General features: G+C 39.6%; 1 protein-coding gene across 12 annotated transcripts in view; it reads right to left on the minus strand.

Annotated features, from left to right (window-relative positions):
* Window positions 1-756: 756 nt before the first annotated feature.
* plcb4a (phospholipase C, beta 4a) overlaps window positions 757-26,478 on the minus strand; it is a 572,877-nt gene continuing 547,155 nt past the window's right edge. For all 12 annotated transcript variants that reach the window (XM_063056176.1, XM_063056174.1, XM_063056175.1 and 9 more), the window contains one exon: window positions 757-3,400. In XM_063056176.1, the coding sequence (XP_062912246.1) occupies window positions 3,312-3,400 (89 nt within the window). In that variant the 3' untranslated portion in view covers window positions 757-3,311. The remainder of the gene's footprint in view (window positions 3,401-26,478) is intronic.

Genomic DNA, 26,478 nt, shown 5'->3' on the forward strand with positions numbered 1-26,478 from the left:
ATGAGTAAGAGAAGGAAATTAGGTGGATATTATTGTTCAAGAGGAAGTAAATGGTTTTGTGAATGAGAGGACACAGAAGCAAAATACTCACCTGGGGTAGCAACCCACTTGTTTCTGCACATGAAAATCACTAGGTTTGTTAGTAAAGATACGTGGTCTACTTTTTAACCTAGCAAAGAGTTAATGTATATAGTTTCATTCAAAGGGAATGTGATTTCTGCTTTCAGTTCAGTATCATGGTAAAAGGATGAAAAAAAACTGATAGGTGAGATTTAAATATGTAATTGTCAGTATGGAATTGAGAAGGGAAGGCTAGAGATCTGGTAGAGAAAGGACCCTAGAATCATTTGCAATCTAAAATGACATTAAAGAGGATGTGTAATCTGCAATTTAATGGGGATGGGGTTAAGACACAGGAACTGAGTTTGATTGGAATATGAGCTCGGAGAGAGCATGCACAATGTCAAGAATAGAATGATACTGGGTCAGAGCTAGGGTAGTGGGAGTCACAGCTTAGCTTGTTGAACTATAGGTAGGAGTGGGATGATGCATCATAGGGAACTGAATGCATGTTTCCTACAACTTTTTGACAATAAACCAAATATGGTTTGGGAAGTAAAGCTGACGTATTATTCTTCCAGTGATTGAATTGTTCTGGAGCAAAACTTGTAATAAATAATTTCAAGTTTGTTCTTAGTTGCATAAATTATCAGATTGTTTACCTGTTGTAAAACAGTACTCCAGCCAAAATCACTTCTCAATTTTGTTGTTTAATTATAATGGGGTACAGAAACTATAAAATCGTATTAAAGAATCAAGAGAACATTAATTAAGGTTCATAATTTTCTACCTTATAATTTGACAGACAATATAAATATAAAGCACCTTCACCAAATTTCTTTTTCTATATAATATATATTATATATATATTTAAACAAAACCAGTACATGTAAGTGATACTTGTAAAACAGCCTGCTTTTTCAGCAAACCTACTATAGCTAAGTATATAAGCAGTAGGACAGTTATCCAATATAAAACAGCCATTTAAAGACAGTATCTACCAGCAAATAAGATTTTTTTTTAAATCTATATACCCGAGTTGCAAAATTTCGATAATTCCAATGTTTTCACATTGCACTTCATTTCCTTGTGAAAGCAGCAATTCTAGTACCAATCAGTTTTATCAGTGGTACATTAAAAGGACTGTTACAGTAGTATGCAATACATTTCAGTGATACCTACATATACAATACCATAACTGATATGTTGTCAAAGCTATCTGTTTTAGAGGATAAAAATGGCTTGCTGGAGAAGAATCCCTCAAAATGGCTGATAACACAAATTTGCATTCCCAGAAACAAATATATTCTTAGCAAGTCTGCAAGTTTTACACAATCACACAGCCCTTAGAATAATTGATATGCCTTAAAACACATTTTGGTCTTAAATGATGGTATAGTCTTAAATACATATTTACAAACAGTATTTCATCATGATATTTTCAACATTACTGTTTTGAGAGCAAGTTTGCCTTCTGTTGTGTAATGTTTTAGTCATTACTGGAAAAACAGAATTTAAATCATTAAAGTATATTATCAAATAACGTCAATTGGCAAGAATGTTTTAAATACTTTTTTAGACACAGATTTGACCCTCTCCTCAAGGCATTACATATTGAAGTAAAATGGTGCATGTAACTGACCCTCGTGCTTTGCTTTAAGCAGTATTATGAAAGATAGTCTTTTACACTGCAGTTAAAGACATATTGTTATAAATTATCTAGAATTACGCAGTGTTTCACTAGCCAAATGGGCAAAGTTTTGATTTTAAAATTTTACTTCTGTATTACCATTCATTTAAAAGGAATGTGATTCATTGACTCTCTGGTCTATAGTGATGTGTATTTTTATTTCATTCTTGCGGACTGGAGTATACAAATCTTTGCTGCTCTAGTCCACACCGCAGAAAATAATATTGAACACCTTATTGTACTTATTAGAAGTTAATGTTATGCATTCCTGCACCAGTGTAATAACGTAGATTTTGTTTACATTATGTGCTTAGAATATTAAATAGCCTCCCTGATTCAATATTTGTTATTTTTTTAGTTTGAAACAATGTATAAACTTCACTTTGAATCATTTTTTCCCCTTATCTTGATTGTTGTTAGTTATTTTGAAGTGGAAAGCTTATGGACATGTACACATTATTTTCGGAAACTTGCATCTCTCAAAATTTTCAAAAGGATTTCCTTTACAAACAAACCCTTAATAAAGGCCTTTGATCATAGACAGTAATGAATGCTGGAAATAAATCATTTCAAATTCATTACTAGTAACAATTTGGAAGTTTTATATAAATGACAAGAACATTTTTATGACAAACTATTTTAGGCAATCTAATGTTAATGGGCAATTACATTCCTAATTTAATATTAACATGCAAGTAATCCATTGCAAGCTACAAAATAGTTATTAATGCAGTACCATGCAATGAAAACTGTAAAAGGAACATTTACATTAGTATGACAATTTTTCTATTCTGGAATTATTTTGGTGTGTATAACTGCTGCTTGGCAATGCTTTCACTTCCTGTCCTTTAGGTGGTGGTTGGTGTGCCACCTCCTTGAACTAAATTTCTTTTTTTCCTCAAACAATTCTGATCAATGTTTTGCGCTTGAAGGGTCAAAATGTCTAGGTAAGGTCTTTCTTGTGAAACAATAACTATTCCCTGGATGCTCCAAATTGTAAGTATTATTAAGATTTACAATCTTACATCAGTAGTTGTAGATAGTACAGAGATGCACAGATAGATCATAGTTTTAGTGTATATTCTAGACTGAAAGAGTATATATATAGACAATGTTTGCTTTTTGGATGATGTTTACACAGGATAAACAGACTTCTTGGCAAATCAGAAGGTGGTTTATGTCCTAACTTGTACTCCAGTGCACATCATTCATAGTGCTTTGACCTACCCCTACCTCATCCCAGTCCCTGCTTTGCCAGAGTAGCCATTTACCATCTTACAGTGTTAAACCAAATGAAATCATCACTGTCAGCATGGCTTACTGACTACCTTGGCTAAAAGACCATGATTAAAATAAATTACTTGGAGACGTATTAAATAGAATTAACAATCTTTAAAGTGCTCATGACATTAAAGCCATACATATCAGTGTATGCAGATTTTTTGATACTGAAAATTGATGGCTGCAAAAGATTTGTGAGGTAAGAAAAGATAGCAAAATTGTGGCTAGAATTTGTAGTTTGGGCATCATTATTCATTGTATGCCTGACTGATGTATTGTCTCAATCAGTTTCTGGGGAATTCAGACCACTGTTGCTGGTCTGCGATCCATCTCTGCCTCCAGCTTCACCATCTGCCGCATCTCTTTTGCCTGCGGATGAAAACAAGATCATTCTATTTTACAATTTTAAAATGACAACCTAAGAATAAAAGTAAATGTTTCTTTTGAAAACACCAAACATTTCGGGTTTTAGATATAGCAGTGCAATTATAACACAATTTCTTCCTAGCCCAAGGAGTTCTTTACTTCTCAAGACTAGGATTCATAATGTTATGTCCATTATCAGAAACTAACACAGACGCTTTGGGCAACAAAATAGGGTTTAAGATTTATTTCATCCAACTAATCACCATTAAACATAGGTACATGACCAACAATAATGACATATGATATTTAGCATATCTTTGAATAGAGTACATCTGTTAAAAGTTCATTATATATTTTTTACAGAAAACTTCATTTGGAAATAAAGTTAGAGTAACCTGAAAGGACACAACATCATCAGCTGAAGTGCCTGTATTATGCTGTAATGGACTGTGCTCCATGAAATGCTATCATTCTGCGAAGCTGACAGGAAGTTTACGGTTTTAACAGTGTAGATAACCACAAAAATCATTGTTACTTTCAGTGAGCCAACTGCACTGTACACAGGCGACACTGTGGATTTCCAATTAAATCAATTATCTACAAACAAGCTCCTCTTTAAAGTACACAGAAAATCCTATGCTTTGTTGCACAAGGTTTGAATAGTTTTATTACAGGATACTCAGCCATAATTGAAATCTATATGGCTGTTAAAAAGTTAATTAGAAATTGCTTCTGGGTTTAATAACCCTGAGAATTCTTGAAGGTGATAGGCTGCCCAGTTAGTTTGATGATTCTAGTAATACTGGAAAAAGTAGATTTCTAGAAAAACAAGTTCATTAAAAATATGGAAGTTTTCTTTGAAGCAATACCACTTACTATTGACCCTCTGCAATGACTGCAACTTTGGGCCACTGTTATAGACAGAATTGAAAATCAGAAGTGGAGGACAGCTCCCCTCTAATAAAGGATATACACATCATCATTATACATCAACTTCAACTGATTAAGGACAACATTAATAAACCGTTAAAGTACTGTTCTTGATCCGCAATTACGCTGGGTTTCTGTAGGTCATTTATTTGGGTCTGACTCATCACAAACATGGTTTTCTTCTGCTGCATCAGGAACTGTAGCACATAGCAGCCTTTGATAGGACTGACTAAACTGGATTGGATTATCACAGACTGATTACATTCCATTTCATTTGTATTCCCACTCCCTTACTTACTGACTTGTCCTTTGAAAATTATTTGAGTATACTAGTACCATACTGCTGAAGAATTTGAATACAAGAACACTGAGAACTGGCAGCAGTGATAACTTAAAATTACTTTACATTTACCTCAAATAAACCCCAGTAATCCCATTCCCTTCCTCCTATTTCCTAGAACATAGAGAGCACAGTACAGGCCTTTCGAACCACGATGATGTGTCTACCTTTTAACCTACACTAAGATCAATCTAACCTTTCCCTCCTAACAAGACTCCATTTTCCATCATCCATGTCCCATTCTAAGAGTTTCTTACATGTCCCTAATGTATCTGCCTCTACCAGAACCCCTGGCAGGGTGTTCCATGTACCCATCACTCTCTCTGTGGGGGGAAAAACTTACCTCTAACATTGCCCCTATAGTTTCCTCTAATTACCTTAAAATTATGCCCCCTGGTATTAGCCATTTCCACTCCGGGAAAAAGTCTCTTGTCTATCTCCTCCATCTGTGCCTCTCAATGTTTTATGCACCTCTATCAAATCGCCTCTCATTCTCCTTCACTTCAAAAAGTCCTAGCTCACTCAACTTATCCTCATAAGATATGCTCTCTAATCCAGACCTTCCCACGTAAATAACTTCACACTTTTTCAGGTTAAACATCATCTGGCACTTTTCAGCCCAGCTCTGCATCATTACCAATGTCCACTGTAAACTTTGACAACCTTCTACACCATCCACAACTACCAAACCTTCATATCATCTGCAAACCTACTAACCCATCCTTCCACTTCCTCATCCAAGCAGTTTATAAAAATCACAAACAGCAGGGACCCTAGAACCGATCTCTGCAGAACAGCAGTGGCCAATGACCTCCAGGGAGAATACACTCCATCTACAACCACCTGCTGCCTTCTGTGGGCAAGTCAAAATTTTAAATCCACACAGCTCCCTGACATTCCCATGCCTCCTGACTTTCTGAATGAGCCTATCATAAGGAACTTTATCAAGTGCCTTAATAAAATCTATATATACCCCATGCACTGCTCAATCTGCATCCATGTGCTTTGTCACATCCTCAAAGAATTCAATTAGGCTTGTGAGTATGACCTGCCCCTCACCGAGCCATGCTGACTATCCCCAATCAGGCTACACTTTTTCAAATGCTCATAAATCCTGTCTCTAAGAATCTTCTCCAATAATTTGCTCACCACTGAAGTAAGCCTCATTGGTCTATAACTCTCAGGGTTAACCTTACTCCCTTTCTTGAACAAAGGAATAACATTTACCACTTTGCAATCATCTGGTACTACTCCTATTGCCAGTGAGGACAGAATGATTATTGTCAAAGGTGCAGCAATCTCTTCCCTTGCTTCCTATAGTAAACTAGCCTATATTCTGTCCAGTTCTGAGGACTTATCTATCCTAACATTTTGAAAAAGTTCTAGCGCGTTCTCTCTTTTAACCTTGACATGTTCTAGCATATCAGTCTGTTTTATGCTGTCCTCGCAAACATCAAGGTCCCTCTTACTGGTGAATATTGAAGCAAAGTATTCATTAAGGACCTTCACTACTTCCTCCCCCTCCTCGCATATGTTTCCTCTTCCATTCCGGATTGGTCTTACCATCAATCTAGTCATCCTCCTGTTCTTCACTTATGTGTAAAATTTCTTAATCCTATCCGCCAAGGCCTTCTCATGCTTCCTTCCAGCTCTCCTAGGTCATTCTTCAGCTCCTTCCTGGCTACCCTGTAACTCTCTAGAGCCCCACCTGAACTTTGCTTCCTAAACCTTAGGTAAACTTCTTACTTCCTGTGACTCGATATCCCACATCTCTTCTGCAGACATTGGAGAGAGTCTAGAGGAGGTCCATGAGAATGATCCCAGGAATGAAAGGGTTAATGTATGAAGAGCATTTGATGACATGCATTAGAGTTTAGAAAAATGGGGGTGGGGGGGCGGTGGGGTGGAGGGAAATCTCATTGAAACTTTAGCCACAGGGTGGTGAATCTGTGGAATTCATTGCCACAGACGGCTGTTCGGGTCAGTTCACTGTGCATATTTGCAGTTTTGGTCCCCTAATCTGAGGAAAGACATCTTTGCCATAGAGGGAGTACAAAGAAGGTTCACCAGATTGATTCCTGGGATGGCAGGACTTTCATATGAAGAAAGACTGGATGAACTGGGCTTGTACTCGTTGGAATTTAGAAGATTGAGGGGGGATCTGATTGAAACGTATAAGATCCTAAAGGGATTGGACAGGCTAGATGCAGGAAGATTGTTCCCGATGTTGGGGAAGTCCAGAACGAGGGGTCACAGTTTGAGGATAGAGGGGAAGCCTTTTAGGACCGAGATTAGGAAAAACTTCTTCACACAGAGAGTGGTGAATCTGTGGAATTCTCTGCCACAGGAAACTGTTGAGGCCAGTTCATTGGCTATGTTTAAGAGGGAGTTAGATATGGCCCTTGTGGCTACGGGGGTCAGGGGGTATGGAGGGAAGGCTGGGGCGGGGTTCTGAGTTGGATGATCAGCCATGATCATAATAAATGGCGGTGCAGGCTCGAAGGGCCGAATGGCCTACTCCTGCACCTATTTTCTATGTTTCTATATTTAAGGTGGAGATTGTTTGGTTTTTGATTAATCGGGGTGTCAAAGGTTATAGGGAGAAGGTAGAAGGATGGGGCTGAGAGGGATAATAAATCAGCCATAATGGAATGGCAGAGAAGAATCGATAGGTCGAATGGCCTAATTCTGCTCCTAGGTCTTATGGTCTCTTGTCGACCATTGTTTCTTCATCCTGCCATCCTTTCCCTCCTCAATGGGCAAACCTATCCAGAATCCCATGTAAGCACCCCCTTAAAAAGTCTACTTTTCCATTGTGCATGATCCTGAGTATATCCGTTCCCAAGTTAAGCGCCAAATTTCCTGCCTAAAAGCAGCATAACTCCCCCTCTGCCAAATCAATACTGTCTGCTCCTATTCCTGTCCTAAACTATGGTAAAGGTTGGGGGGTTGTGGTCACTGTCTTCAAAATGCTCACCCTTATACATCTGCAATTTTTTCCTCTTTCACATATGCCAATTAAACTCTGTTTTGGTTCCTTTTTCTATTAATATACACTACGGTAATTTACAGAAGCCTATTAATCTACATGGAAAGAAAATACAGCACCTAGAGGTGGTCACAGGGAGAACTTGCAAATTCCTCACAGATACCACCTGTGGTTAGAATCAACAACAGGGGGCCTCGGACTCTGAGACAGAAGCATCAACTGTTGCACCACCAGGCCTGATAGTGAATAATCAAAACCTAAGTTGCAATGGGTGTACCCTTGTGCACCCTTATAAAGACAGGTTTGGACACTTACACAATAACTCAGAACTAACTTGGAAGGTACCTGTCTGAGTAACTTTAATTTACAGGAAGTTTGAGATTAGCCACATAAAATTCCTGAGAACATATGGGACAAAAACAGGAGAATTAGCTTTGTGGCAACCATTACTCTCTGTGAAGTGTTTCGTTTAGGGACTTAGATTAAGCAGTTGCTGACAAACAAGCCTGATCCACAAATATAATCGATACCATATATGGAATGTAGTAAAAGACCTGAGAGATAGTTGCCAATTCTTTTGTTGATGAGATGCTAAAATCAGCTAGGAAACTTTGAGATAAAAGCAGAAAATGCACCAGAATAGATGAAAGGTTATCCACTTAAAATGTGAACTGTTTCTCCCTCCATGGCTGTCACCTGACCTACTGAGTGTTTCAAGCGTTTTCTGTTTTCATTTCAGGCTTCAAGCAACGACCTATCAATTGATGCCAGAACTTTTCTCAGTCTATTTTAAAGAACTCTGTTAGACAATTCCACAACCTGTGACTTGTCATGATGAACTGTATCAATTACTTGTGCAGTTAGTATGAATCATGAGGTTGTCCGCTACTACTGTAGCCTAAAGTTCACTTATTTTGCAGTAAGTCAAGTCAGTACTCACTTTTCAGAAGCAATTGTAATGGCCGCATCAGCTTTTCATACACAACAGTAAGGCTTACAATATACTGCAATCAGTACTACCCTTTGAAGCTATGGATACTCAGATCAAGATAATGTACTCTAAACACTGCAGTTTAACATTGTGACCACTCTACATTAAAATGGACTTCATGTTCTTTCTTGTAAAAATTGTGTAATGGATGTTTTTCTTCTGAATGTGGCTTATATAAATCTATGTACCTACCTGTAGTGATGTTCCTGCAAGTAGGCTTTTCATTGCACCTGTGCATATGATAATAAACGTGACCTTCTATTATTGTACATTTAAACACAGGCACAATGAAATGCACCATTTAGATAAGCAGCAAATTTTGAGGATCTGAATTGGGCCGGGACCATTTGGAATGCGGGCTGCTTACGGTTTCAAACATTATGATAGTGCATTAACTACTCCCTGTACACTAAAGAATGCGTGGTCAGGTTCTGCTCTAACTCCATCTGCAAGTTTGAAGGTGATACCTCCATAGCGGGCCATATCTCAAACGACAATGAGTTAGGGTACAGGAAGCAGACAGAGAGCTTAGTAACGTCAGCAAAACAAAGGACCTGGTCATTGACTTCAGGAAGTGGGTTGGTACACATGCTCCTATCTACATTAATGGTGTTGAGGCTGACAGTGTTGAAGGTTCTAAGTTCCTAGGAGTGAACATCACCAACAGCCTGTCCTCGTCCAACCACGTAGATGTCATGGCCAAGAAAGGTCACCAACAACTCTAGTGTAAGACAGCATGACAAGACACTTCAGTGCCTCTACTTTCTTACAAGTTTTCGTAGATTTGACACACCACCAAAAAACTTGACAAACTTCTATGTACACACTGTAAAGTATCCTAACTGATTGCATCATGGCCTGGTATGGAAACACCAATGTCCAGCTATGAAAAAGTAGTGGATACAGCTCAGTCCATCACAGGCAAAACACTTCCCACTATTGAGTACCACATGTAAGCAGCATCCAGTCTCACCATCCAGGCCATATCCTTTTCTCACTACTATCATCAGGCAGGTGGTACAGAAGTCTTAGGTCCCACAACAGCCGGTTCAGGAATAGTTATTACCATCCAAAATCTGGCTCCTGAACTGGCATCGACAACTTCATTCACCACTACTCTAAGCCGATTCCATGACCCACAGACTCATTTTTAAGCACTCTTTTACAACTCATGTTCTTAGTATTATTCTTAATTGCAGTTTGTCTTTTTGCCTCAATTATTTGTCAGTCTTTGTCTGCTTGTGTATAATTTTTCATAAAATTCTATTGTAATTCTTTTTTCCCTCTAATTGCCTGCAAGAAAATGGATTTCCAAGTAGTGTATGGTTACATATACATACTTTGATAATAAATTTTCTCAGGAGGCTGAAGAAATTTGGCATGACCTCGTCAACACTCATCCGTTTTAACTGATGCACCATATAAAGCATTCTATTTGGCTGCTTAACGACTTAGCCTGGCAACTGCTCCGCATGTGATCGCAAGAAATTGCAGAGTTTGGACACAGCTCAGCGCGTCACAGAAACCAGCCTTCCCTCAATGGACTCTGTCTGTACTTCTCACTGCCTCAGTAAAGCAGCCAGCATTATCAAAAAAAACCTTAGCCACCCCGAACATTGTATCATCTTCCGCCATCCATCGTGCAGAAGAAACAAAAGCCTGAATGCATATTCTACCAGGCTCAAGGACAGCTTCTATGCTGCTGTTTGAATGGCTTCCTAATACGATAAGATGGACTTCTGACTTCACAAAAAACCATAAAATATAGGTGCAGAATTAGGCCCATCAAGTCTGCTCCACCATTTCATCATGGAGGATCCGATTTCCTTCTCGGCCCTAATCTCCTGCCTTTTCCCTGCATCACTTCATGCCCTGACTAATCAAGAATCTATCAACCTCACCTTAAATATACATAATGGCTTGGCTTCCACAAATTCACCACTCTCTGGCTGAAGAAATTCCTCCTCATCTGTTCTAAAAGGTTGCCCCTCTATTCTGAGGCTCTGTTCTTTGGTCTTAGACTCTCCCGCCATAGGAAACATCCCCTCCGCATCCACTCTGTCAAGGCCTTTCATCACTCAATAAGTTTCAATAAGGTCACCCTTTATTCTTCTGAATTCTAATGAATACAGAATACGATCTACCTTGTTATAAGCTTGCACCCATTGTTCACTGTATCACTGTACATATGACAATAATATATCAATTCCAATTACTATTTCTAATTTCTGTTTTAAGACCCATGAATTCAATCATGGACTAAAAGATGCAATTCATATGAAATTGAAACTTTCTTACAGTTCCCATAACAAAGAAAATAACTTGCACTGATGGTTGTAACTTGTGTCAATGTTCTTGCAGGTATTATTACCTTTATTACTTCTACTCTCCTCTTGTCCTTAAGATCCCCCCCTACAATATTGTACGACTTTAAATGATTTTATCTGGGACAGATTTTAGCATAAAGTTCATCATCTGTTCATCTAAGTACCAATAATTACAGCCATTTCATCATATAACTAAATATGTATCTAGGTCAGAAAAAAATTTTAAAAGGGAAATGACAAGCTGGACTAATGTTCAAATAAATTACATAATAAGGCATTTGAACAAATTACATAAAAGATAATGATGCAGGTTTGATCTATTGGGTACTCAAACTATTACTATTTCCATGATGCTATGATTCATTTTACCCATTTTATTTCCTGAGAATCATTTGAAAATATTCCTGTTACCATGGCATAGTTGAATTATTCTGACATCGAGCAATCAGACAACAGCGACTATATTTCAGGTATGTGTGAAAACAATCTAATAGTACAAATTGTGCAAATACTGTTAGCATGTAAACATTTCGATTTATGCAACTCAAGTTCTTACAAGGCTTATAATTCAAAGCAGCTTGTTTTAAATTTTAGAAATGCCATCAGATCATGAAATGTCTCCTCTCTATTAGATGTAGGCTGTAAACTGAAGCATGGGGAACTATTCTGTGCTGCTAAGTTAAGATATGCAGGCTGAATCCTTTGTGCTGTTGAATTTTGTAGCGTGTCCTGGGCTCCTGAGAATGCAATGAATATTAGACAAGTCTCTGCAAAGGATGGGAAAACAATCAAATGAAATGGTCTTTAGGTATAACATGATCAGGGAAGTGGATTTCAAATGCATTTGTCCATTTCAGAGAGTGTTCTTCCTTGGAATGGAAGTGTTTGAACTAACTACCTATGTTATCACTGTCAAGATGCTCATTGTTCTTCCTTAATTATTCAATGTTTGTGTTAATGAACGTCAGTATGAAAAGGTTTGTATTGTTTATGTGCATGCCAGAATTAAACTGATTAGTGAAAATATTTCTGCATTCATGATTACAAACAATTTTAGTATGCTTTGGACAATGGCCAGAATTATGGAGGCAATGTGATAAGAGAACTTCTACAGGTGGAACTCTAGATTCTTATCAATCTACTCCCCACATTATAATGGGAGATTGGAAGAAATTTTGTTACTTTTCTTACATACAATCCTGTGCTCTTGAGTACACTTTTTATTGTTGGTTTCATTGTCATGCAAAAGTAATGGTTCCTTAATTGAGAAGTGTTTGTTGTGAAGAGGGAATTATTTTTCACTTTGTTGATAAACTTAACAGTCTGCTACTGGCAAACAAACGACAATTAAAAATAACTATTGCCTGTATGCCAAATTTTAATCAATACTCATCTGCTTATACAATGATGATATTAATGCTACCTTAAATATATGGACATTAAATAAATGCTATTAGCAGCTTTCCCAAAGCTAGCATATTTTTCCTACACTGTTTAAATGACAGTCTTTTTCCTTGTAAATTTGGTGTTGGGCTGAACATTCTGTGTGAGTAAGATGAAATGTGCTTTAGTGCCTGAGATGAATGTATAAAGTGGCATATGATTGATTGTTTGTGACTTCAGATAATATGTGGGTGAATAATACTGGGCGATTTAATGTGCAGATGACTGTGCAGGAGAGATAGTGGGTGGATGCATCCAAACATACTAATTTTAAGCTCTGCAATGAAAAGCAACTGCCATAACCTGTCCCCTTTCTATCCCACCCTCCCACCCACCTCTACCTCTGGAAAGCTGAACAAAGACCCCATCTTTCTTCCTCACTATGTAAAACACCACAGCATTTTTAAATAAGTCAAGCCCGGTGGTATATTTTTATGAAATGTGATAAAGGAAACCAGTAGAAACAAGTATGTTTAGCAGTGCTGCTAAAATGGATTATTCTCCTGCCACTGAAGTGAAAAAGGGGTGGTAAATTTCAAATGACACATTTCTCTCCAACTTCACTCAGAACAATGTAAGTGGCAGAAGCACAGAAGGACAACGATGAGTTACCCTCGGGCAGATAAGGCTGCGTTCTGTGCAATAATAACCTTTACCCAAAAGACCAAGAAAAACTCATTCATCTACCTTGAGGCCTCCGGTGATCAGGGTTGACCATGAATGTTGCATCCTGGCTGTCTACGATCAGTTGATACGCAAACCAGGACAGTACGATATGGAGTGCAAGCTACTGCCCATTCAGCAGGCTCCCCCTCTCCACACAGCTGATGAATCCAAAGAACGGCAGAGACTGATACAGTTCATCCACCTTACTATGACTTATCACTCAGTCTATTTGTAGTAGCTAGCTAATGTGCGCAAGCTATTGATCTATTTCTGCTATGTGGTAACAATATTTGACAATGGCTGGCAAAATTGGTGTCCCTAGAGACTGACTCCTCTATTGACTTACAGAGACACACAGCACAGAAATTGGCCCTAAAGCCAGTTGGTGCAAGTAGGCCAAAAATCCCATCTATTTCCCTGCATCTGGACCATATCCCTACACCTTTCTAATTCATGTACCTGTCCGAATACCTTTTAATTCCCTCAACCACATCCTCTGGCAGTTTATTGCACATACTGATCATTCTCTGGGTGAAAAAGTTGCCTCTCAGGTTCCAATTAAATCCCTCCCCTCTCATCTTAAACCTTTGTCCACTAGTTTGTGATCCCCAACCACAGGAAAAAGTCTGTGTACATTCATTCTATCTTCCCCTTATAATAAGACCATAAGATATAGGAGCAGAAGTAGGCCATTCAGCCCATTGGGTCTGCTCCGCCATTCAATCATGGGCTGATCCAATTCTTCCAGTCATCCCCACTCCGCTGCCTTCTCCCCATACCCTTTAATGCCCTGGCTAATCAAGAACCTATCTATCTCTGCCTTGAATGCACCTAATGACTTGGCCTCCCACAGCCGCTCGTGGCAACAAATTCCACAGATTTACAACCCTCTGACTAAAGTAATTTCTCTGCACCTCTTTTCTAAATGGACATCCTTCAATACTGAAGTCGTGCCCTCTTGTCCTAGACTCCCCTACCATGGGAACTAACTTTGCCATATGTTATATACTCGCAGAAGATCACCCATCATTCACATATAATCCAATTGTCCTCAACTGCTCTGCCTCTCTCCATAACTCAGTCCCTCAAGTCTCTACATCTTTGTAAATCTCCTCTACACTCTTTCCAACTTAATGGCATTGTTCCTATAGCAGTCTGACAAAAACTGAACACAATATTCCAAACGTGGCCTCACCAGTATCTTGTATAACTGCAACATTACAATACAATTTAAAAACTCAGTGCCTCAACTAATGAAGGCCAATGTGCCAAAACTCTTCTTTGCCACCCTGTCTATCTGTGATGCCACTTTAAAGGAACCATGTTCTTATACTCCCAGGTCCCTCTGTTTGACAAACGTTCTCCGGGGTGCCCTACCTTTCACTGTGAAAGTCTGACCAAAATGCAACAGCTGCACTCCATTTGCTATTCCTCAGCCCACTTACCCAGTTAATCATGACCCCCCTGTAAATCCTGATAAACATCTTTGCTGGAAATGACACTGCCTCTGTTAAGTGTTATCTGCAAACTTATTTTACCATACCTTGTACATCACATCAAAATCATTGCTGGAGATGAAACTAGTAATCGGCTTAGCACTGAACCCAGAGGAACGCCATTATTGACAAGCCTCCAATCCAAAAAGCAACTTTCCACCATCACCCTCTGCTTTCTACCATTGCGTCAAATCTGTATCCAATTAGCTAACTCTCTATGAGCCCCGTGTGATCTGACTTTCCATAGAAGGCAACCATGGGGAAACTCATCAAATGTGTTACTCAAATCCATACAGACCACATCTACTACACTGCCCTAACTGACCTTCTTGGTTAATTCTTTCAACAACTAAATTAAATTAATGAGACATGATCTCCCTCGCACAAAGCAAAGCTTGACTATCCCCTTGACATTGAAAGAAATCAAGCACAGACATCTGCTATTCATTAGAATTGGAGTAGAAATTATCCTGGACTCTAAGGGGTAGCCTAACCAAAAATAGAGGTAAAATTCAGGCTGATTCAAAAAGTATCTATTGAAAGGTGTGAGTCGCCAATCCTAAAACCAATATCCTTACAAGACAAATTTTGCTGGCCAAGGGGTTTCCATTTTTACAATAATCTTATCATAACCCATTTAATTCTTCTCAAATTCCCATAATCTACAGCTCACCTACATACCGGGGGTAATTTACAATGGCTATGTACCAGCCTGTATGTTCTTTGAGAAGAAGCAGTAAACCACAGCACCTAGAGGAAACAGAGTCACAAGAAGACCCTACAAACTCTGGATATGTAGTACCAGAGGTCCAGAGTTACTGGGGCTGTAAGGCATTAGTTCTACTAGCTGAGCCACTGTAATGCCCATGGTAGCACTATAGCAGCTTCTTACCAATAGTTTGTTCAAGATAGCCCTGTGTATGGTAGTTCAAGTAATGGAAATTCTCACTTACAGAATTTACAAACCACTCCTCAAAAATTGAGATATTGGATAAAAATTCAGACTATAGAATATAAGGGAAAAAAGACAAATTGTCAAAAAAATTACAATTTTGTCAATTTTTGAAAGGGTTTGCAATACAAATGGATTTCCAGGAACACAACCCATCCATAACATGGGGGTATACTTGGTAAGATAATATGAGAAACAATTTATAGAAAAGCAAGCTGAAGCATTCAAAAGTGCTCGTGGAATTCAGAAAAATAAAATCCACAAAAAATACAAGAACAAATTAGTCATTCATATGACCATAAGACATGGGAGCCATTTCAGCATGGCTGATCCACTTTCCCCCTCTGTACCATTCTCCTGTCTTTCCCCCATAACCTTTCATGCACTGACTAATCAAAAACCTATCAACCTTTGCCTTAAATACACCCAATGAACTGACCACCTGAGGCAACGAATTCCACAGATTCACCACACTCTGCCCAAAGAAATATCCCTTCATCTCTGTTCTAAATGGACATCCCTCAATTCTAAAGCTGTGCCCACTGGTCCTAGACTCACCCATGAAAGGAAACATCCCCTCCAAATCCACTTTATCTAGGCCTTTCAACTTTCACTAGGTTTCAAGGAGATTCCCACTCCCCCCCCCACTGTTCTTTTAAATTCCAGTGAGTATAGGCCCAGAGCCCTCAAATGCTTTTCATACTTCTTTAATCCTGGAATCATTCTCATGAACTTCCTCTGGATGCTTTCTAATATCAGCACATCCTTTCTTAGATAAGAGGCTCAAAACTGCTCACAATATTCCAAGTGAGGCCTCACCAGTGCCTTATAAAGCCTACATCCTTATATCTATATTCCAGTCCTCTCGAAATGAATGCTAACATTGCATTTGCCTTCCACAAATCTGACTGAACGTGCAAGTTAACATTTAGGGAATTCTCCACAAGAACGCCCAAGTCCCTTGCATCTTATATTTTTGAATTTTCTCCTCATTTAGAAAATAGGTTATTACCTTTTATTCCTTCTACCAAACTGCATGATCCTACACTTCTCAACATTGTGTTCCACTTGCCAATTATTTGCCCATTCTCCTAATCAAAGTCTTTCTGCAGCCTCCCAGCTTCCCCAACATTACCCTATCTTCATATTGTCCGCAAACTTGGCTCCAAAGCCATAAATTCCACCACCTAAATCACTGACATATAACTTAAAAATAAGCTGTCCCAAAACTAACACCTGCGGAACACAACTGGTCACTGGCAGCCAACTAGAAAGGGCTCCCTTTATTCCCACTCTTTGCCTCCTACAAATCAGACAATCCTCTATCCATGCTAGTATCTTTCCTGTAATACCATGGGCTCACATCTCGTTAACCAGCCTTATGTGCTGCTCCTTGTCAAAGGCCTTCTGATAATTCAAGTACACAACATCCACCGATTCACCTTTGTCTATCCTGCCTTCACAATACTACTACCACTTTTGAGCATATCTACCCTGTACCAGCCGAATTGTTTCAACTTTGGCCAGCTCTTCTCTCATGTCTCAATAATTCCCTTTACTCCACTGTAATACTGATTGATATATCTGACTTTATCTTCTCCCTCCCAAATTGCAGGATGAGTGCTATCAGATTATGATCACTGCATCCTGAGGGCTCCTTTATCTTAAACTCCATAATCAAATCCATTTTATTACACAACACCCAATCAAGAATAGCCTTTCCCCTAGTGGGCTCAACCACAAGCTGCTCTAAAATAGCATCTCGTAGGCATTCTACAAATTCTCTCTCTTGGGAACTAGCACCAACCTGGTTTTCCCAATCTACCCGCATATTGAAATTTCCCATGACGATCATAACATTGCCCTTTTGAGTTGCCTTTTCTATTTCCCGGTGAAATTTATATCCCATATCCTGGCTACTGTTTGGAGACTTGTGTATAACTTCCAACAGGGTCTTTTAACCTTTGCAGTTTCTTAGCTCTACAAACAAGGATTCTACATACTCCAATCCCATGTGAGCTCCAAGAATTTGATTACATTTTATTTTTAGCCAACAGAACGACCCCACCCCCTCTATCTACGTGCCTGTCCTTTCAATACAATGTGTATCCTCGGATGTTAAGCTCCCAACTATGATCTTTTCTCAGCCACGACTCAATGATGGCCAAAAATGTCATACCTGCCAATCTCCAACTGCGCAGCAAGATCATCTATTCTGTTCCGTATACTGTGTGCATTCAAATATATCCCTTCAGTATGAGATTCATTACCATTTTTGATTTTGTCCCCATGTTACATTGCAACTCATCTGACTGACTGCAATTTTGTCCTATCATCTGCCAGTTTTATTATGGAAAACTGGAATTAAAAAATTAATTGCTGAAAAACAGAACAATATAATAAAAAATATATGCATAAAAAGGAAAAACTGGAAATATGTTTTATTCTGAAAAATTTTAACATGTTGGGCAATCATAGAATGCTAAAATAGTAAATACTCTAGTATGTATTTGGCAGTTATGTGTAAAGTGAGATCAGAGATTATATAACCACATTTAAAATTAAAAAGAACCTAAATCAATCAAACTCAGGTATTTTAATTAAATCAACAAATTTTAAAGTAATTTTGAAAAATGTTCACAAAAACACTTAATAAAAGGTGTAGTTTCACAGAATAAAATATCCATGTTTAAAAAAGGGAAAAATAGCATTTTCATATATGTTTAAACAAATCATCATAGTTAAACCAGTTAGGAGTACAAATAATGAATCCCATTTAATAGTGAAAAAAGATAAATACCTTAATTGTCAACATAGATTTCAAGAGGGTCTCCTTAAATTATTTAAATCATTAACCAGAAATCATAGAAAATATAATGCAGTGGATGCCACTTATTAAGATCTCCATAAGGTGCAATGCAACAGTTGAATGAATAATATGACAGTAGGTGGAATTAGAGACAGGAATAGCTAGATAGCTTCATGACAGAGAGAGGTTGGGGATACAAGACGACTATTAATTAGGACAGGCTAGAATTTAGGGCCAACAAAGATCAGCATCTTTGGTTTTACAGACAGGAAAAATTTGCCTAAAGATTGGATTTCTCCTCTATTGGTGCTCTCATAATTGTAGATAACTCTCACACTGCCCTTGCCTCCTTTACTCCAGGACGACAAGACCAAACCTAACCAAATCTCTCCTTATTACTCAAGCCTTCCAATCTAGCCAACATCCTCACAAATCTTATATAGTGGAGACAGTCAAATATTTGACAGATCAAAGAATTAAGGGTTATTGGGAACAGGCACAGAACAGGAGTTGAGGGCAGGGTAGATGAATCATGTAGAATGGGGGGGGGGCAGGTTTGAGACATTCATGTTCCTGTGAAACACTACGTACTAAGATAAGCATACACCCATACATTACAATCATTATTAAAAATAATCCACTCAGGATGGCTCCAAGCTTCAGTCTCCGTAGGGTCGTGAGGATGGTTTGGAGGGCAGAGAGAGGAGTTGAGGGTCTGGTTAGGGTTTGGAGTCAAGGCCTCCACTCCGCATTTTAAGGCCAGTGACAATGTGGACAAAGGACATCTGTGGACAGATGTTAGGCCAACCAATGCCGTGTATGAAGACTAGTGGGGATGAGGACTGGTGCCACCCCTACCCCTCCCCCCCCCCACAGGTGAGTGAATGCCCCGCGGGATCAGAAAGATCGGAGGTCCTAACGGGCAGGAGTCACAAGCAGTGGTGACCTCCTAGGTACATGAAGTTGGTGAAGCCGGAATTCGAAGCCTAGAGTTCAAAGTCTGCTTTAGTGAGTCTGAAATTCGAGGCCATGAGTTCATGGTTCTGTCATCAGGAAGTCCTGGGGTCAATATAAAAGATCAAGGTCCGATGGCTAAAGATCAAAAGTCGATTGGAAGTCTAGAAGTCGAGGCCTGATGTCCAAAGCCCTGGGTCGGCAGGACCAATGGGGCAATCAATATGTGTAAATGAGATGGGAGGGAAGAAAGGGACTTGCTTTGTTGTTTGGTTGTTAAGGCAACCGACATTTCACTGTATGTTTCAATGTTCATGTGATAACTAAATGAATCTGAATTTAAAAGATACAAATAAGGAGATATTGGCCAGTGGAATTAAAATGTCAGCAATGCTGCAAGCAGGGACTGTGATTGGGTGTGTAAACTGCCTGAGGTTTCATGTGGACGTTAAACAAAACAAGTGTTAGTGACACACCCAAAATTCTGGAGAAACTCAGCAGGCCAGGCAGCATCGACAGAAACAAGTACAGTTGATGTTTTGGGCCGAGCCCCTTCAGCTGGACAGGAACAGTAGTTGATGGCCAGGAATGATACAGACCAGAGTACTTCACAGCCAGGAACAGGGAATGGTATAGTGACAATGCAATCCAACATTTCTCAACACCCTTACTCCCCTCATCTTGTGCTACACCAGCTCAGGAAGAGACCTGGAGAAGGTACAGGACCAAGGATGGCTCATAACTGGAGAGCAAATGTTCTCTGTGGAGATTGGAACCAGGACTTTCCACAACTGACTGGCACTGGAGCAATAAAATGTAACTACTGTACTGAGTTGATCAAGTAGGGAAGTCACATTCCACATATATGCCCCACAGAGAGCCCCATCACCTTGGTCCAGCAGTGATCTATCAGAGACAGGAAGGAGTGGGGAGGTGTGAGTCAGGACCTGGTTTCTGGGACATCACTTGGATCTGGTAGACACGAGGCTGGAGGTTGGCAGGTGTTGGAAGTGCACTCCCCCCAGCCCGCCCAGCACCCCCAAGAGGCAGGAGAAGGCCGGTGCTGTTGGGTGCCAATGTTAAAGTCGAATCTGAATAAAACTCGGGAGACCAGCTTCTTATAGTTACAACAGTCTATTGCGCACCCTCCTGCAGAAGTTTGAGACTCAGTTGTCAGAGGGAAGGCATGTAAGTACTGCCACCATCCGACAAGTGGGCCCACTTAGTCAGGTTACAGCCATATATTTATACATCGTAAGCCCCATACATTACTGTTGCAAGATGTTATTTGAACTGGTAGGTCCACCAAGTCTGTTGGTGAAAAACTTAATTACTTAAGTAAGAGAGGCTGCTAAATCAAGGCTTAATGACAGATGGATGTGCTGTCCAGTCCTTATCAGCTATTCCCTTTGCTAGGCCCTGACTTAATTACCGATGTCCTTATCGGTGAGTCCTCCTTCCCCTACTCAAACGAGGGTACAATGTACAAACTTTCAATGTCTCTCTGGAAACCAAGGAGAACTGGTAATGAGCCTGTCTTAGCTAACTGCTGAAGAAAGAGTTTACTTCAGTTCAAAAATTCCTGTTCAGTCCCAATTATTCTTTTAGCCAGAGGTTACATGGGTTCAAACTGATTTTTTTATATCCTCAATTCCTCACCAACACCATCTGCTGACTCTACCTTGTGGAGCCATGGTCTACGGGCGGCTTCAACTGGGGCATCGTCAGGTCAAAGTGGTTAAAATAGGTAAGATGCAGGAGGAACTCAGCAATCTATGAAGGAGAATAAACAGTTGACAATTCAAATGGAGACCTCTCCTCAGGAATGGAAGGGGCCAGAAGCCAGAATAAGGTACGGGGACGGAGAAGAGTTCAAGTTGGGAAGATGGGTGAGGGGTTCGGTGTGAGCAACTGGAAGGTGAAAGGGGTAGAGGACTGATAAATAACAAATCTAATAGGAGAGGACTGGGACCAAGGAAGGAGAAGAACCAGAGGGAGGTGATGGGAAAGTGAGAACAAAACGAGTGAGGGGGGAATTAATTAGTAAAGTTAGAAAAATTGAAGCTCCTGCTGTCAGTTTGGAGGCTACCCAGACAGAATATGAGGTGGTGCTCCTCCAACCTCAGAGTGCTCTCATTATGGCAGTAGAGGAGGCCGTGAACAGACTTGTCAGTATGAGAATGGGAAGTAGATCTTGACTTTTGTGGTGGACATAGCGAAGGGGTTTAAGGAAGCAGTCTGTCAGTCTGTGTCAGGTCTTACCAATGTAGAAGAGGCTGCACCAGATACAACAGATGACCTCGCTCACCTGGAAGGACTGTTTGGGGCTGTGAATGGTGCTGAAGGAGGTAGTGTAGGACAGCTGTAGCACACACTTGCAGGGATAAGTGCCAGGAGTGAGATCAGAGAGGAGGGATGAGTGGACAAGGGAGTCACTTAGAGACTCACACAGATCCTCAAGGAGAGCAGACTGGGGGGGGGGCTTGCGGGGTGGGGGAGAAGGATGTGCTTAGTGGCAAGATCCCATTGGAGATGGATGATGTGCTGGATAAGGAGGCTCATGGAGTGATAGGTAAGGACAAGGGGAACCCTATTGCTGTGATGATGGCGGGAGGTTGTGAGGGCAGATGTGTAAGAAATGGAGGAGGGCAGGTGATGGTGGTGGAATGGAAACCCCATTTTTTGAAAAAGCGAGTCCATCTTGGACGTTCACTAATAGCGCAGAAATCATCAATACTATATCCTGGTAAACATAATTTCCAAGGTACCGAAAAACCAGCAGCTCACATCCTGTGATGGGGAATGCTGAGTTCCTCTAATAGAACCAAAACTAAACTGCAGCATTTTACCAATGAAAGCACCTTTCTAGAATGGCAGCAATAGTTTAATTTGTGTGCTGAGCCATGGGACCCGTTGACCCAATAGCTGTTGCTGATGGAATCAAGGATTAACACTGGGCCTACAGATTGAAGAGTCTGTGAACCACAATTACTACTTCTTGCAGCCTCATAATTGCAGGCACTGATTTTATTTAACATAAACATTTACAGGAGATTTTTTAATGAATATAAAAATCAATGTCAAAGAGAATAATTTTAATTCATATTTAATTCACACTTTCAGCATTATGTACTTAATTTCTTCAGCCTCTAAGTCACAATGTTTAGATTCATTTTCCTGTTATTAAATAACTAACGTGAGCCACATGTTGTTGATGATGACAGCATGTGAACAAAATACACCTAGTGTTAACTTGAACCATGAGAGGAACCGCCAGGTCCAATTTCCCACTTCAGCAAAATATGGGTGTCAAAACTACAAAATAGGTGTAAAGAGATCCTATTTATAGTTATAACTCTGGTAAAGAGACAAAGGTGTCTTAAAGAGTAAAGGCTGATTGTGCTTCATGTGAATAATGCTAGATTAAAAAAAAGCAAACCAAGGATAAAGTTTATCTCCAGAAAACTGGAATAGAAAAGTACAGAAGTTATACTAAACCTGTGTTAAACTTCAGTGCAATCCACCCAGAGTTTTGTGTACAAATCTGGCTATTTTATGTAAAGGATCTAAGAGGCAACTAGACAGGGTGAAAAGAACAATTTACACGACAGAGATGGGTTTATGTCAACCAATACAGCCTGAATGGGCTGGGTCCCTTTTCACTTGAAAGAGCAGGCTGAAATGTGACCTGATTGAGCTCCTTAGCACTATGAAAGGCTGAGACAACTGCAGATAAAGAATGGGTGTTTTTAGTCATGTGGAACAGCAAAATTGGAAGTCAATAACAAAAAAAGAAACAAAAGCATAATTGGATTTCAGAGTTTTTTTTAAGCCAGAAGTTACAATTCCATGCTAGTGACGCTTTCTACTAATAACAAAAGAATGTACACTCAGAGGCCACTTTGTTAAGTACAGGAGTGGAATTTTGTGTTGTCTTCTGCCCCTTTTGCCCATCCAGTTCAAAGATGGACATGTGCATTCAGAAATGCTCTTCTGCACACCACTGTTGTAACGTATGGTTATTTGAGTTACTGCTACCTTGAATCAGTCGGGCCATCTCCTCTAAACTTTCTCATTAACGAGGTGTTTTCACCCACAGAAGTGCCACTCACTTCTCGCACCATCCTCTGTAAACTCAAGAGACTGTTGTGCGTGAAAATTCCAGGAGATCACCAGTTCCGGGGTACTCAAACCACCCCAACTAGCCCCAACAATTATTCTAAAGTCAAAGTCACTTCGATCATATTTCTTCCCCATTCTGATGATTGGTCTGAACAAAAATTGAACCTCTTGGCCACATCTGCATGATTGACTAATTAGACATTTGCATTAAAGAGCTGGTGCACAGGGGAACCTAATAAAGTGGCCATTAACATCACCTTCTAATTTTGCAAGAGGATTTCTGTGATTGTTCTGTATTGAGAATCAAGATGGAAAAATATATCAATCCTATCGATAGCATAAATAAATCGGAAAAAATTTAAACCCAATATCCCAAGCTCTGTTTCTATATTTAATTGGAATTTAATACTGGCGCACACATTGCAAAAATCTTTTAGGAAATAACTCTTCCTGTGGAAGTAGCAGGAGATTTATTAGTTTTGTCAAAGGAGTTTGAATTATGCAATACTAATGCCACAAATTCTGGAGATTGAGATAAAAAGGAAAAAAAAAACACAAGGTTAATCACTAGTACCGTAGGTCTGATGTAGGATGAGAGCCTGAATTTGTTTTCATAACTGGATAGAATACTGTACATTGTGTGGTGATTCTTATATAGATTCATAATTTTGCTTATGTTTGTAAATAAATTGCTTAAGTGTTGATTTATTGAGCCCAAACACTCTTTTAAGCAGCTTTTAAAGTCTATTACAAAGATAAAGTTCTCATATAGAAATTGTGAACTCAAAACAGAAATAAAACCACATTAAACTGCATCAAATCAGTCACTCATTATCAACCATCAAAACCTGAAACATTGGTGATCTCCAAATAACTATGAAGAAAACGCTAGCAATAATTCTGGTACCATGGCAACAGTGATCCAATGAAATGGCTCAACAGATACAATCCTAATCTGCATGACTCTTTTTGCTCGGACTGAATCATAACTAATTCAAATCCACCCTCCCCCACAAAGATTGCCACATAAATATTGTGGGCTGAATTTCCAATTTAGTTAAAAATTAAGCTTTTCATTGAGAGTGTTCAAAGTGTTGACTCTGAGTTAGTTATGATAATCCTAAACCAAGACTGGTATTAGGATAAACACTAATATGTTTCTTGATGACAGCACACAGAATGATTTCACTGTTTAGCTATCATATACATGTTTGGAAATTACTTCAAAGGCTGTCATAGATTTTTTTCTGTTCTAAGCATAGAGATGTACAGAGAGAACCAAGGTCAGCTCACAGAGAGTAGGGAATGACCAACCAGTGCTCCTGTTGTCACTGCCACCCAGAATGGTGGATGTGTTGAGCAATTGGGTGTAAGTAAATATGTTACGTGGAAGAAACTGCCATCTTTAAAAGTGATGCCGTGATAGCCTCTCAATCACAAACAACAGAAAACAGCATATAAAAATAGATGGGTTAGGGTGGTTTTGCTACTAAACAAATATTAGGTGGAAATTCTGCCCATAGGCCTGGCTATGAATTATACTCCATAATTGGAATGAATTCTCTACACTTAAAAAGGTAAATGAGATTCAACATCATTGCATTACCAAAGAATTAGGAACCATTGCCAAGATTAGCAGAGTTTCAAAATTTACTAAGATCATAATAATTATCTTATTGGTCTGGAGTCACACTGAACAGGTAATAGTGTCTCAAGAAAGGGATCAGAAAGTACGATTAAATCCTCCCCACAATGGGTGTTCCTAACACCACCTCAGGGATTGCTGCTATGGTCATCTGATGGCTGTAGAGTATTTTTCTGGATAGGGACACCAACAGCCTTGATATCACCATTTTGCATTTCTACCATTCTTAATACATGGCATGGTGGGGTGACCTGAGTTTCCGTTGCCCATTTCCTGATCACACGGAGGAAATGGAATGGAAATTGATATAAGAGTTGAGAAGCAGAATGATCCCGTCCACTGCCTCCTCTTATTGCCCTTCTCTATGACATAGTAAGTACCACGGAGGAAAATCCAACTGCCACCAGTAAGAAGCAACAGGACAGAAGCCATAAACAGATGGCATAACATTGACCTGCAGCTGCTATTAACTTGCTTGTAATGTTCATGTATAGTCATGACAGAAAAAATGAAAGAAATGGGCCCCATGCTAACTGAGGGAGCTAGGCCACTCCTTTTTAGAAACAGTTTCTTTGTTGACTACCATGCTCATAATACAAGGATTATGAACGAAATTGCTGGATGGGTCGTTTTTACAAATGTTTTATAATGAAAGTGTGGTATGGGTCATGCTGACTGCAGTGCTGGTTGGGAAGAGAGTATCTCTTGGATCATTCACATCCTTGGCTATGAGTGGGCAATACGCCACCACATCTACTCCAGACTTGGTTGACAAAGTTATCACACGTTTGGATTTGAGTTGCAGAAGGTAATGCATCAGCAAAGGCTTTCTTCTATCAGTGTTCTATATCTATACAAGGTTATCTCAAAGGTGTCAGGTCAAGGAAAATAGAACACACTGGGAACAGATCTCATACATTGATTATTTACACGTTGAGAGTTGAAACTAACAGACTGAATAAGACCGTAAGATGTAGAAGCAGGATTACTCCACTCAGCCCATCGAGCTTTCTCCACCTTTCCATCATGGCTGATTTATTATGTCTCTCAACCCCATTCTCCCACCTTCTCCCCATCACCTTTAATGCCTTTACTAGCCAAAAATCTATCAACCTCTGCTTGCCCTCCATAGCCGTCTGTGACAATGAATTCCACAGATTCGCCACCCTCTGGCTAAAGAAATTCCTCCCTCATCTCTGTTCTAAATGGACATCCCTCTATTCTGAAAGCTGTGCCTCTGGTCCTAGACTCCCCCACTATAGGAAACATCCTCTCCACATCCAAACTATCTAGGCCTTTCAATATTCAACAGGTTTCAATGAGATCCCCCCTCCCTGCCTTCTAACTTCCAGTGAGTACAGGCCCAGAACATAAGAAATAGGAACAGGAGTAGGCCATCGGGCCCATCAAGCCTGCT

This window comes from Mobula hypostoma, chromosome 8 (genome assembly GCF_963921235.1).
Source record: "Mobula hypostoma chromosome 8, sMobHyp1.1, whole genome shotgun sequence".
Lineage (NCBI taxonomy): Eukaryota > Metazoa > Chordata > Chondrichthyes > Myliobatiformes > Myliobatidae > Mobula > Mobula hypostoma.